At 39.5% G+C, this 14,422-nt stretch overlaps 1 protein-coding gene across 3 annotated transcripts in view; it reads right to left on the bottom strand.

Moving 5' to 3' along the window:
• Positions 1-2,902: 2,902 nt before the first annotated feature.
• Kitlg (KIT ligand) overlaps positions 2,903-14,422 on the bottom strand; it is an 82,169-nt gene continuing 70,649 nt past the window's right edge. For all 3 annotated transcript variants that reach the window (XM_036170206.1, XM_036170205.1, XM_036170207.1), the window contains exons 7-10: positions 13,224-13,333; positions 12,298-12,365; positions 11,267-11,342; positions 2,903-4,205 (exon numbers count right to left, since the gene is read on the bottom strand). In XM_036170206.1, coding sequence (XP_036026099.1) covers positions 11,303-11,342; positions 12,298-12,365; positions 13,224-13,333 — 218 coding nt within the window. In that variant the 3' untranslated portion in view covers positions 2,903-4,205; positions 11,267-11,302. The remainder of the gene's footprint in view (positions 4,206-11,266; positions 11,343-12,297; positions 12,366-13,223; positions 13,334-14,422) is intronic.

Raw genomic sequence — 14,422 nt, 5'->3', positions numbered from 1 at the left:
GTCATAAACTATTTAGAATAGTGTTGACATACATTTACATTACAATATGCAAACTCCAATCATGACTGAACTAGCAATATATCTGTGAAGCCATCTAAATGTCTGAATACTTCTCAAGTCTAGTGACTTAAAAAACAGTGGCAGGTGGACACAATAATCACACACCAATCCCTAGACTACTGGAAAATAAGACTATAGGAATTTTGATTGGAAAATTTTATTTAGTGAAGTCTTATACCCTAGAAATTGAGTAAATGAAAATACCATGTTTTTTTAGTTTAAACAAATTTCTTTCCAAAAACAGTATTATAAGAAAATATTTGGAGATGGCAGTTGTGCATTTACAATGCTTAGTAAATGTTTCAGGATCATAAATAGCCACCTTAGTATGGATCACTCCAAAACACACACCTGTTATAAAAGAGGTGCTATTAATTTTATTCTGACAAAGGCATTTTAAGACTGGCTACTGGAAGGCAGTAACATGAGTTGTGTAATCAGATTCCATAAATACATTTTGATCTGAATGGTTATATTTAAAGCCAATTTCCCGGTATCATTCCAAAGATAAACTTTAAAATTCATGTCCTACTTTTCCAATTTTAAATGTAATTTATGGATTATCATTTTACAGATTGGCTCAAAAACATCTCTTGGCATCCAAGACCCTTAGTAGCACCCTACATTTTTTTGTCCTTAGCTTTCAATAAAATGAGAACATTTACATTCATCCTCAGACATATCTCCAAATGTTACACACACTCTTGCCTCTCTTCCTGATTGAAAATGGACTACACGTTTCCTTTCCGCAGAGGTGATCCCAAACATTTACTTAAGCAAAAGTAAAAGCCATCTCACGTGTAAATGGTTATCCAATTCACCCTACTTAAAACTGAATTTCACTTTTACTAATGGACCCTATTTACATTAGAAACTAAAACAGAAAGGACTTCTCCCCACCAAACACTTATAGAGAAGCCAGAGGTGGGTATTTTACCTAGGATTGTTTTTTCTGTTTTCTCTGCTTTGTGAATCGTGTGGCATAAGGGCTCACTCCTGAAGAGTGACTTCAGAGCTTACCCACACACAAATACAAAACTGAAATCCAGACAGGAAGGTGACTTATTCTGTCTGTAGGTGGCAAAGAAGAGCCCCCCCTCCCCCATGATCTTTCTCAACAGTCATCTGACTACATCTACCTGTCAAGAAAATACATTTCTTCAAGAATGTGTACAGGATAGCCAAGATTCCATATCAGAATTAAATCACGAAATCAAAGCCTACTGTAGAAACACAGTAGAAACAATCTCCATTCCACCCATGGCTTTTTCTGCTCATTTGTAACTTCGATTGAATTAAAGAACCAAACTATGCCATGCTGTTTTTTTCTAAGCACATGAAAGTTCACTGAAATGTGTTTATTTCTTATCTAAAAGCACAGACTTCATTGTGGATACATACTTTTACATATTTCCACGTTTTCTCAATACTTTTTATAGTGCAGGTTTTATTACTGTATAGAAAAATTAATTCTTCTCTGATTCATTACAATGTGGCAGTGTGTTAAGTATGTTAAATAACAATACAAAAACCAGCATTGCTCTAGCATGACCCACTGATCACACAGATAGTATTGTTATAGGCTTGAATTCTACTGAGGAGGTCCACAGCTTTCAATACAATTTGCACTCAGCAGATTTCTTAGCTTGTTTTAATTAAAAGGCAAATTTTAAACATTACAAAAGAGAACTCTCAGAAAAAAAATGGGCCAATAGAGAACTCTCGGGAAAAAAAAATGGGCCAATTGAAAGGGCATTTTGCACATTATCTTCTCAGTTGTGAGGTTTTCATAATTTAAGAAAATATTCAGAACACACATGGAATAGAATATGCAAAGATATGTATTTTTATCTGACAGCAGGTACGCATAGTTAATGTCCAAGCAGCTAGTATTCAAAATAATGCTCAGCATTTTCCTATAGTTCATGCATTTTATTGAACCTTAGTATGTTAAAAAAAATTGGCAATCAATGTAACTCTCAATGAACCAACATATTGAATAGGCAGGACACATCTTCTACCCTATACCATATCGGATTTTATAACCTGTTAAATTTGTTTACTCTGCACTACTGATTAAGACCATGTATTTGAGCATTAAAATCCAACTGCTAGCTGTGAGAACTGATGTGTATTTATTGTACACTCTTAAGCTCAGTGAACAGCATTGTCCTAAGCCTGAGCAAAATGAAACTGCCAGGTAAATAAATCAAGCCACAAAACTGAGAAATAACAGCAGCCTCAATCTATATACACCTATACCTATGATTGCACTAACCTACATCTATTATTTTTCTCAAAGCAAAAATCAATGCTGAACAACAAAGTGGGCCCTTTCAGGAACTAACTTGATTTCTCATTTATTACTAATCAGTTGCAGCCTGGGATAGGTGAGGGCTTGACCAAGTAAGTGTAGTGTCTCCATGCACTTGGCTTCATCTTGTGGGAATGACAGCATTGGAGGGACCTCGGAGCTGTAGATAAGGAACTATAGAAACCATCTAACTCTTTGGGAATAAAGAGGAGCAGCAGCCATGTACTGGAGTTGTATTTGGACTAGCTCTGAATGTAAGCTAGGCTTTTTCATGCACTTTCATGACAGAATAGAAGCTAGCAGTTAGGTCTCCATGCACTTTTGCATAATTACATTGAAAATGGTTGTCTTAATGGTTTTAGTACAGGGCAAAAAAAATTATTACAAGGATTAAGTTAGAATAAAAAGCTTTAAACTTTGTATACGTCTACAGTAGGCGAAAAGAACCTTCACCAAAATAAAAGTAAAAAAAAAAAGTCATTCCTTGATTTTAGTCAATTGTTCTATTTAAAAAAAAAAAAAAAAAAAGGACCAGGGGAATCCACAATATATCTTGCAAGTTCTGGTTTTAAAAGCACAATGTTCATTGTGGAATTACTGCCAATTTCTGTCCAATATGAGAAATGCTGTCACACATTTTAAATAGCAAACTGACATGCATAACTACATAAAGCTCCCTTTTTATTTTGCTTCATAAACCTTAATGAATATAGAGTCTGATTTTAAATAAATGGATACTTTAAAGAGATACGGTTACACTGTAAATAACTAATGTTTTCTGAGTCCTCGTATTCTTGGACAAACCCAGTTTCTTAGTTTGCAACACCCACACTAGCATAAAGTGTACATTTCTAACCTTAGGTACTACATACCACCATTTATTTTCGCCCATGATTAATTTTTTTAAACAATGGGACTTATTACACATTCAGCATTTTCTCCCAAGTCTGTTTTCATATCTCTGTAGTAGTTTCCAAACATAAACATGTCACATTATATTTTTGCAAACATGATTTACACACTCTAGAGAGGTGGTCAAGTGAGAAGACCGGCTTCACCAGGGGCCAAATGTCTTCCTTGGCATGTTCTTCTGCTGGTCCATGTCTACAGTTTTCTGCTGTGATGACTGTCCTGGAGAGTCTTCCGTATACCATGGCATCAGATTTCAGTTCAGCACTGGCTCTGCTGCCTGGATAGAACCAGTCAACCATGCCTATTTTCCTGGTGGGATATGGTGCACATGGTTTATGTCAGGAAATGCCGAAGAAGCTTAGGCTCCTCTTGCTAATCACAACTACAGAGCAGATACACCTGCTCAAAAAAAAAAAAAAAAAAAAAATACTCCCCATGGCTTTCACCTCCATACAGTGGCTGATGCTAAGGAGTTATTGTTTTAAAAACTGTTTTCTACATCCCGTTGTAGAAAAAAAAAAATATGCCCCTCGCCCCCACTATCCAGGCTGAGATCTACTTGCAGAGACCAGAATTAATTACAGACTGCAGATTGTAACTGAAGAACAAAGCTGTGTGGGTTTTGTCAGCACTTAAGACATCTCTCAAGCCTTGCAAATGGCACAAATGGATCAGACACATGTTCCCTTCCCCATCATCACTTGCAAAACCTCCAGAGTCCTGCTCCATGTAAATTCTTCTTTATAGATGATCAACTCAATGCCAGTTTCAACGCAAAACACTCGGCTCCAACTTCGGAATCATCCATGCAAAGTCATGGGGAGCAAGAACAGATACAGATGAGAGCTGTCACTCAAGACAGATAGGCGTTTTGTTTAAAGCTGCTTCATTTATGAAGCAAACATGAACTGTCACCAGCCTGGAGAGGGAGAATGAGGAGAGGGGTTAAGATGTGTCTTCCTGCCTTCTTTCTCTTCTCAAGAGCCAAATTCACATAATAAGCACAGAGTTAATAACGTGTGGTACACTTGAAGATCTGGGTAGGATATATTTTTTTTAATCAGCTATGATGATCAGCCACTGTCTCCTTGGGAAGACATATTATCTCAAATGATATTATTTACGATCCATTGTCCATTTCCTCTCATTAGACTATAAGCTCTATAAGGTCAGATGACATGGCCTATTATCTTCATTGTTACAGCGCGACTCTCAGAACAGGGCCTGGCATGCGACATGACATACACACAGCAAATATTCCTTGGATGTAACAATGGATAAATTTCACTGCTTCTCCATTCATGATAGCAAGAAAATGGAGCCAGCCTAGGTGTCCATTAACAGGTGGATGGATAACGAAATGTGGTGCCTATATACAATGGAATTTTATTCAGCCATTAAAAAAAAGAGGGGGGAATTACAAAATTTGTAGGAAAATGGTTTGATCTCAAATGTACACTATTAAGTGAGGGGAGCCAAATTCAGAAAAAAAAAAGAATCAAACAATGTGTGGTCTTCTACATGCAAAATATACACATGCACACACACACACACACACACACACACACATACATGTGCGCACACACACTCACAAATGTGTTTAAATGTGGATAAAACCTAAGAAGCTTTAAAGGAAACCAAGAAGGGTAAAAACAGGTAATGAGGAAGGATGGGGCGGAGTGGGGGAGTTGGCTGTTACAGGGTGAGGAGGACATCCTGCTTATTTCCTGAGTATAAAAATCCAAGGTAGCATTGTAAAAACAACTGCATTTTCCCCCCTGTGGAAAAACAGCTGTAAACTACAGGAAGGTAGGAGAAATGAGGAGGCAGAGAACCAAAAGGATACTTTGTTCAAAAACATTATAACCTAAGAACAGAATGATCATTTGAAAATAAAAAATAGTAATAAATGGATAAGTGGGCTGGGAGATAGCTCAGCTGATAAACTGTCCATCAGTCAAGTATGAGAGCCTGAGTTGGTCACCAGAACCTATTTTGGAAATTGTGTGTGTGTGTGTGTGTGTGTGTGTGTGTGTGTGTGTGTGTGTGTGTATTTATGTATATGGGTGCTTTCCACACCAGAAGAGGGCATGGGATCCTTATGGACCAGTTGTGTCAGATTCCATTATTGATAATTGTTTGATCTTGAATGTTATCTTGAATATATCACACACATACACACACATACATATACACACATTATATATATATACATATATATGTGTATATATATACACACACATATATATAATGTGGTGATATTTTATTTGTGCTGAAATGTGGCATTGTATTTGTATGTTAATAAATAAAGTTTGCCTGGAAATCAGAGTTCACAGTCAGTCATAAATAGAATTCAGGCAGTGGTAGCACACGCCCTTAATCCAATCACATGGCAGGCAAATTCTCTGTGTGTTCAAGGACACAGCCAAGCGTGGTGACACATGCCTTTAATCCCAGTACCAACCATAGAGGCCTGGAGGTCTGTATAGAGAGGCAGTGACAAGGAAGTGATATGGCTGGGCTTAGAGTCAATGAGAAGGCAGAACAGGAAGGTGCTAAAGGTGCAGGTTAGATAGGAAGAGGCTTTCTTGGGAAGCAACGGCGTCGGCGTCATGGTAGCTAAGGTTAGTTGGCAGCTATTGCTCTGATCTCTATGGCTTGCACCCCTGTATTTGGCTCTGTGTTTCTTATTTAGTAAGACTGTTTAAAGCCGGGCGGTGGTGGCACACACCTTTAATCCCAGCACTTGGGAGGCAGAGGCAGGTGGATCTCTGTGAGTTTGAGGCCAGCCTGGGCTACAGAGTGAGATCCAGGACAGCCTCCAAAGCTATATGGAAACCCTGTCTCTGAAAAAAAAAAAAAGACTGTTTAGAAATTAGTGTACAATGCGTGCGTAATCACACACACACACACACACACACACACACACACACACACACGGCCCATTTCTTTGTAAGCTAATAAAAATAATATTTAAATTAAAAAAAAATCTAGATGTGGTAGCATGTACTTGTAACCCTAGCATTATAGAGATGGGGATGGGTAGGTCCCTGGACACCACTGGCCAGCCAGCCCAGATGAATTGGCAATCTCCAGGCTGATAAAAGATATTGTCTCAGAAAACAAGACAGATGGCACCCAGAGAATGAGAGTCAGAGTTACTCTCTTGTCTCAACATGCACACGCGCACAGGAACACACATGCACAAGGAAAAAGAATGAATAAATTGATATCCCGTGGCTTTCATGCCCCCGAACCACCACTTATCTTAGTCTGTGACAGGAGAATGAGCAATCTACGTAGCTTTGAAGTTCTCTAGTATACGGCATAGTAGACAGATGATGAGCAAAAAGTTTGAAGCCCAAGGAAGGGTCTGGAAAGTACAGAGGTTGAGCCAGATGGAGTGCCATAGGAGACAGAGCTGCACTGGTGGAGAACCACCGTACCAGCCTCATGCCTGAGCAGCTCCAGTGTTCTGGCTGTCTAGCTAGTTCTGAGCCATCTCTCCTCCTACCTTAGGAAATCACAGCAACAGGCTCTCACTCAGTATTTTTAAACCAAGGAAGAACTGCTGAAATGCCTCATCACAGGCTGAGGAATTCACTTGGCCTCAGTATAGTTTATTGTACTTGGTGAGACTCAAAAAGCATACTTTGTTTTCCTTTTTCAGGGCTGGTTTTAAACCACTGAGTGCTCAGATATTTCTGCTTTCCAGTAATTTGCAAAAGTAGATTTAAATCCATACAGATAAATGAAAACTTAAAGGAAAACTTTGAGAATATATAGATTTTCAAAAATAGAGCACAAGCAAGGCAAGCAAATCGGAATAACAAGAAGCAACGAAGCTATGCATAATTCAAAATGCTAGCGTTAATTAAATATAGAGAAACGGGACTGGAAATCTATTTTGGATTTTTGTCCTTGAGTCACTAAAGCAAAGAAGAGAAAATTGAATGCTGATGTCAATTTTTCCATCGAACAAAATTACAATTTCTTGATAATGATACCTTGGATCTTGCAACACATCCATGAAATGGGTACTGTGATTCCATCACTCTACAATGACGTGTCACTTAATGATAGAGATGCAACCTTACAAACAAGTCGTTGGGTGACTGTGTTGTAGAAACAGTATAAGGTCTACAAATCTAGATAGGCTAACATGCCACACATCGAGGCTATATTATAATGGTGGCATTATATTACAATACCACCGTTAAGTGTGGTACACTAGCTGAAACCTCAGCATGTGCTCTATGCTCGCATATGAAAACACAAAGGTTAAAAGAGTCTAAATCACCCAGGATGCTAGAACTAGTTGCAGAGACAAGGCCTGAACTCAGGCCGAACCTAACCATTCCTAATCCTTTGCTTTCTAATACAGAAATGAAAGAAAACTCACAGGGGGAAAAAAAAAACAAAACAAAACCTCCCCAAACCCAGACACTTTTAGAAAATATCTCCTAAAGCAATCAGGGTCCTCAATGACTGGTGACCTTCCATTTCTAAGCCTGCACTCTACATGTCCAGGCATGGCGTGAGCTTGTTTTCCTATCAAGTCTCAGGTCCATTTCTCCTAGTGCAGCTCAGATCGACAGGAAAATTTTAGTGCCTGCTGTTTTTAACCTTCCTTTACAGCTTTCTACTCCTATGTCCGTGTGTGAGTGTATGTATAAATATGAGTTATATATATTTCACAGAGACTTAAAATTTTATATATTGAAATTATGATAAATACATGAAAATATGTAATGTCAAGACCTTTTGAAATTAGAGTAATTTACTTTCTACCCTTACCATGGTAAAATAACTGAAAGTAACTAAATGCATGCTACAAGTACATGCTATTTACGACTACCAGCCAGCAGCCTGAGCCTTCTCTGGGAACCAACAGTGGCTTTCCCAAGGTCTCCAGTAAGAATCTATACAGATGACTCTCAAATTCCCATCGACAGTTCCAGCCTCAAGTGACCTCCATACCGTGAGGTCACTATACATGGTAACTTCTCAGAACTATCAGTACTCATCAAGAGCTCTCTCTTGACTTCAGACATCCCATTTCTTTCTTCTTTTTTTTTTTCTTGGTTTTTTCGAGACAAGAGTTTCCCTGTGTAGCTTTGCGCCTTTCCTGGAACTCACTCTGTAGTCCAGGCTGGCCTCGAACTCACAGAGATCCACCTGGCTCTGCCCCCACTGAGTGCTGGGATTAAAGGCATTCACCACCACCGCCGGGTGCCATATCTTTTAATAGCGCTACCCTCCTTTCTGTCTTCAATTCCCAATCATTGCTGACACCCATCAAGTTGTCCAGTCCACCAGTAAAGATTGGATGATTGTTCCACTGCGCTGTCTCCAAAGTGGTCCTTTTTCTTTCTTTCTTTTTTTTTAATTGCCACAGCCTTGACCTTGGTTCTCATTCTCTCCCGTCTGAATGGAAGATAGTTCTCCTGGGCATAAACTCTCCCTCCAGTTCAACTCTGTCCCTTGGACCACACCAATATCTGATGACGTTTCCTAAGTCTCAGCTTTCTGAATCCTTTGCACACTCCAGAAGTTATTTCTGAACTTTGTAGACTTACTTACTTCAAAACACGACTCTGTATTATTGCCTTTTGTAGGCTGTAATTAACACAAGCTAACAACTATACTATGCTGTTGTGTGTGCACCAATGTACCTTTTACAGTTTGTTGGAATAACATTGTGAGAAGAAAAAGAACACAATTTCCCTATAACATACTAACATAAATGAAGCTTTTAATGCAAGTTATCTCTATTTATTTCTCTCTTTTAAGCTGCATTCCATTCAACCCCAGCTGTTGTATGGGAAGTCAATATTATCTAGGTGACAAAGTCAAATTCTAGGGTAATATTGTAATTTTTCATGTTTGATGCCAAATAAACTCAACTTTGACACTTTTAAAAAAAAGAAACGTGTTTTGTTTCTAGCTCATCATTTAATCCCTTCTACATTATTTCCTTACTTTTAAAATATTACTCTTAATTTGCTCTACAGATTGTATTACCTTTGGAGAATTAACTATTCGCTGTTTTCCTTTCCCCTTGGTTAAAATAATTTAAGCCTCACCAATTCATTCGTTCAACAAACATTCATCAAGAATCCATATTGTCCTTGCAATGTGCTCAGTTCTGGGGATATGGTGTGAACCAGACAGACCCTGCTCCTGTCCTTACACATTACAGGATGAGTGGAAGTATGCATAACTCCTTTGATTATGTTTGTTCTACAATGTCATCAATTCTTTACCTCCTAAGGAGTGGCTTGATTTCCCCCTCATAATCCAAATGTCAGAGGGCAAACACCACAATCCCAACCACAAGATTGAAGAACTAGGTACCAAGACAGGATCCCTGGAATGCAATCTCCAAACCAAACAACAGTGGATATAGCACCTGAGCTTTTAGGATGCAATTAACCCTTTAAGGTGAGGTGTGTGAATGACTGGCATTAAGGAAGTGAACGGCAGTTATGGGAAAGACACAGTGAGGTCTGTGCTGGGTCTAGAGGAAAGAGAGAAGGGATTTCTAGGAAGAACAATGGTTTCAGCTTAGAGAATTCTGTTTTGGGGGGAAAGGGAGATTCCATTTCCTTACCATTTCTCATATTATTAGAGAGGGGGGGAATGAGCCTCGGGAAACTGGGTTGGGAGCAGATTAGAGCTATAGTCATGCTGTGCGCGTGGCAGTCAGGGGGATGGCTGTCGGCAAAATTCAAATGTATATGGAGCAATTATTATCTCACCGTAAGTCTGGTTGTTAAAAATGGTCTTTTATACTAATCAAAGTGAGTTATTAGAGTAAGACGCAGAGACTATGACCCAGGGTCCCCCCAGGGAAGATTCAGTCTGGTGATAATTTTGGAATCTGGGACAGCTGTAAGGACAGTGACCTGAAGGGAAAGGAGAGAGTTCGAGAGAGTTCGGCTGACACTCTATCTGAAGTAAGAAGTAAAAGGTCCTCTGCCATGAAGGTGTGTGGGAAGAACTGAGGGTCTGGGAAGAGAAGCCGACATTCCTGCTAGCTAGGGGAAATGAAATGCACACAAGGCTCAGAGAGCAATTTTTTGTTTTTGTTTTTGTTTTCCGAGACAGGGTTTCTCTGTGTAGCTTTGCACCTTTCCTGGAACTCACTTTGGAGACCAGGCTGGCCTCAAACTCAGAGATCCGCCTGGCTCTGCCTCCCGAGTGCTGGGATTAAAGGTATGTGCCGCCACTGCCCGGCGAGAGCAATTGTTAATGACCAGGTACCGGAAGTGAAAGTGAGCCAAAGGTTGAACTGATATTGGATTAAGTTGATGGCTTTCTGGGTTCCACCAACCACGTCTCTGCCTGAGAGCAGGAAAAGTAGATAGCAGGAGAGATAATGACCATCTGTCCCTTCTTGCCTTGCCATACTCTCCTTTCTTGTACAGTGTCCCCCACCCCAAACCACACAATCACATCAGGTATCTGTTCTTGGCTTGTGGATTCAATACACCAAGCAGGTCTGCACCAAGCGACGTTTTGCTTTGACAGTTTTGTTCTTACTAGAAGACACTGATTTTTTTTTTTTCTTTAAGGGGTAGGAGAATGGTTTGGGGTTTTCTCTTTATTAAACATTTGCAAATGGGTCACTGGCATTTGATAAATAAAATTGGTTGTATTTATTGTTTCTTTTTTATTTTATTCCTAATTTGCTCTTTTCCTTTTACTCCAAGTCAACAATCAATGATTAATATTTTATGTCTCTCCCATCTAAAATGAGCCCATGAATGTGGACCAAGACTACCACCTACCTTTCAAAAACCTAAGAATTTGCCAGTGAGAGACTCTCAATTCAACTTTGTAACAACTTCAGCCTACATTTAGACATCAGTGCCATCAAGGACAAATACATAACAATAAAGTTTGTTTCTAAATGTTGGCCTTTAAGATCTTCTACGGTTCTCTTCAGCTCTGGCGGCTTGATTTCCAGCCACTTACCACTGTGCGAAGGTAACAATGTTGATACATCCACAATTACACTTCTTGAAATTCTCTCTCCTTCTGTTGCAACATACTGAAAAACAACAAGAAAAATCCTCATTTGCTTCTGGGGAGATCACCAGCTGGGCACTGTAAGATGCTGATCTAGAAATGCAGTAAATACAGTAGCACAAAATGGCTGGGCAGGGAGGGGATAATTCAAATACATAAGAAGCTTATCTTCATGTCTGTCCTATCGGGACATTGTCTCAACATCATCAGCTGAAATAAGTGATATGCATACATACACACACACACACACACACACACACACACACACACACACATACATATATATATACACACATATATATAATGTTTATATGCTGTGTGTGTTATTCATATGCGTGCGTATGTACTGACAGACACAATAAGAGATAATACCATGCTGAAGATTATAATTGAAGACAGATAAAGTGCTGGGGTTAGAGGTGGAAGAGTCATCTGCATCAGTTACAGTAGGTTGGAAAACATTTAAAATAATGGTGTTGTTTAGCTTTAGATGAAATACTAAATAAATTGGGAAAAGTTAAGGGCTGCAGAAACCAGACTGAAGGAAAAAGTTGTATTAAGGCTGCAAGAGAAAGTCATCGAAAGTGTTTTGAACAGGAAGTAGCATCACAGAGATTTACGAAGGAACACGACAAAGAAAGTATTCACAAGAGCTGATGAAAGAAGATTCTGAGATAGCAACTAAGGAACAAATATAAGACAGACACCAGACACAGGTGAAAAGGGTTATCTCCAAAAGACATAGCAGTCTGTGGAAAAGAGAACACAGGCAAATGTACCTTCAAAGACAGTTATTCCACAGGGAAAGGCTAGGATTGAGGGAGATCAGAAACAGCAAAAGATCAGGAATACACTGAATGGCAGGTGCAGCCCAACAAGGAACAACACCCTAATGATGCTCACGCTCATGCACATGCACAGCAGGAGAAATGGTGACACCAAGCTCATTTGAGCACAAGGTTAAGAGAGCAAAATACCTTATCTCGTTATCTTCTTCATTAATCTGTATATTTTCAACTGCCCTTGTAAGACTCGACTGTTTCTTCTGGGGAAAACGAAAACAAACAAACCAATGGCACGTACTATAGAGAAATAGCAGTGGTCTTCACTTGTATCGTTGAAGGCAATTAACTGCCGTCTCGGGTACTTTTTCTTTCTTTCTTTTTTAAAATAATTTATTTGATTTTATTTTATGTGCATTGGGGCAAAGGATTTCAGATTCCCTGGAACTGAGTTACAGACAGGTGTGAGCTGCCATGTGGGTGCTGGGAATTGAACCCAGGTCCTTTGGAAGGGAAGCCAGTGCACTTGACCACTGAGCCATCTCTCCACCTTCCTCCCCGACCCCTGTCCTTTTTCTTAAGCATGCAAAAATCTTTGTGTGCAACGAAAGCAATGCAGGTATTAGCAACTCAACATTTTTAGGCTGTTCTATAAATAGTAATAAAATTAAGAAGATACTTCTTAAAGCCAAGTCACAATGATTTAGCGCGTTCAAAATTTTAGACAAGCTTCACTAAGAGAACAAAAGAGGTAGCGTTCGAAGTAGCAGCCACATAAAGACACTTCTGCTTGGCTTTTAAGCACAAGCCTATGATTCTCAATATATTTTCTTCCTTTTTCTATTTAATTCCGACCATTAAACTGGGTCCCACCCCTTAAGTGTGCATTCTCTGTTCCAGGACCGCTCCGATGCATGATGAAGAACGATGGAAGGTTTTCTAAAGCTTGAATTTCATTGAGGCTCTACGTCATAGTAAAAAATGATTGCCCCACCCCCACCCAGCAACCATAGAAGCATTTCTTGGAAAAGAGGAGTATATTAATCACGTGTATATATGTTTCTATAGTATGAACAAATATGTAAAGTTGATGATGGGGTAGGAAGAAGAGCATAGCTCACCTTCCAGTATAAGGTTCCAAAAGCAAAGCCAATTACAAGAGAAATGAGAGCCGGCAATGCCATGGCTGTCCATTGGAGGCCCGGGTCTTCAGGGGTCTTTGCAGCTTTTCCTGTAATTCAAAGAACACGGTGGTAAATACAGCTGCTGCCTTCTGGAGGTCTGCCCATTAGGCTGGGGTTGTTCCCAAAGGTTTCCGGACTGATGTGGACAATCCTTTACAGTTTTCAAAGAGCAGCCTTTTCTGTTGAATTTTCTTTTTGCAAGTAGTATAAATCCTTGTAACCTCTAACAGATGAAGGCATTTTAAAAAAGAAAGAAACAACAGGCAGGAGACTTCAAGTGCTTAAGGTTCATGCATATTTGGAATACGGGACTGGCATATTCCTTGGGCAGGAAGGGTTTCTACCATCAAGCAAATCTCTCTTCTCTAATCAATTGTCCACTATTATCTAGCTTTCTCACTCTTTAGCTTTCCTCCCCCCCCCCCCAACTTTAAAGAGCCTGGCAAGGTGGATCAGATCCTGCATGCATTCAGCTGGGGTTAGTCTCTTGCAGAGAGTAAAGCATTAAATGCATGCTGCAGATACAGCACTTTAAGCAGCCTTAAAATGATGACGGTTCTTTGCTCATTCACAACCTCAGTACATACAAGGGAATGGGATTTTTTTTTTTTTTTTTTTTACTTTCTACATGGAAAGTTTGAAATGACCCGGAAGAATGACGGTTGCCACTGGTGTCACCCGGCTGGAGATAACCCCTTAAGGACAAAGCAAATGGCACTGATAGCTGATACTTTCCCTGATCCTGCTTCACCTTCCCTTGAGAAGCAGCAAGTAGTTAAAAACTATATACCAATAATGTTTATATGCTCTGTGTGTGTGTGTGTGTGTGTGTTTAGGTGTGCGTGTGTACTGACAGACACCATAAGAGATAATACCGTGCTGAAGACTATAATCGAAAACAGATAAAGTGCTGGGACGAGAGGTAAAAGAGTCATCTGGGTCTCTTGCTCCCAAATCGGAACTGACTCTCATTTTCCTACAGGACTCCTTACGAAGAACGACTTAAGTTACTTAGAAACCTTGGCACATTTGCTAGCCTAGAATTTCCTTTCTAAGAAATGAGAAATTTCCACCAGTTACAGGACCCACATTAAAATAGTAAAGTGACGGCTTTTAGCTGACCTTATAACAGGAAT

This window comes from Onychomys torridus, chromosome 20 (genome assembly GCF_903995425.1).
Source record: "Onychomys torridus chromosome 20, mOncTor1.1, whole genome shotgun sequence".
Lineage (NCBI taxonomy): Eukaryota > Metazoa > Chordata > Mammalia > Rodentia > Cricetidae > Onychomys > Onychomys torridus.
This window is presented reverse-complemented; position numbering and strand designations above follow the sequence as displayed.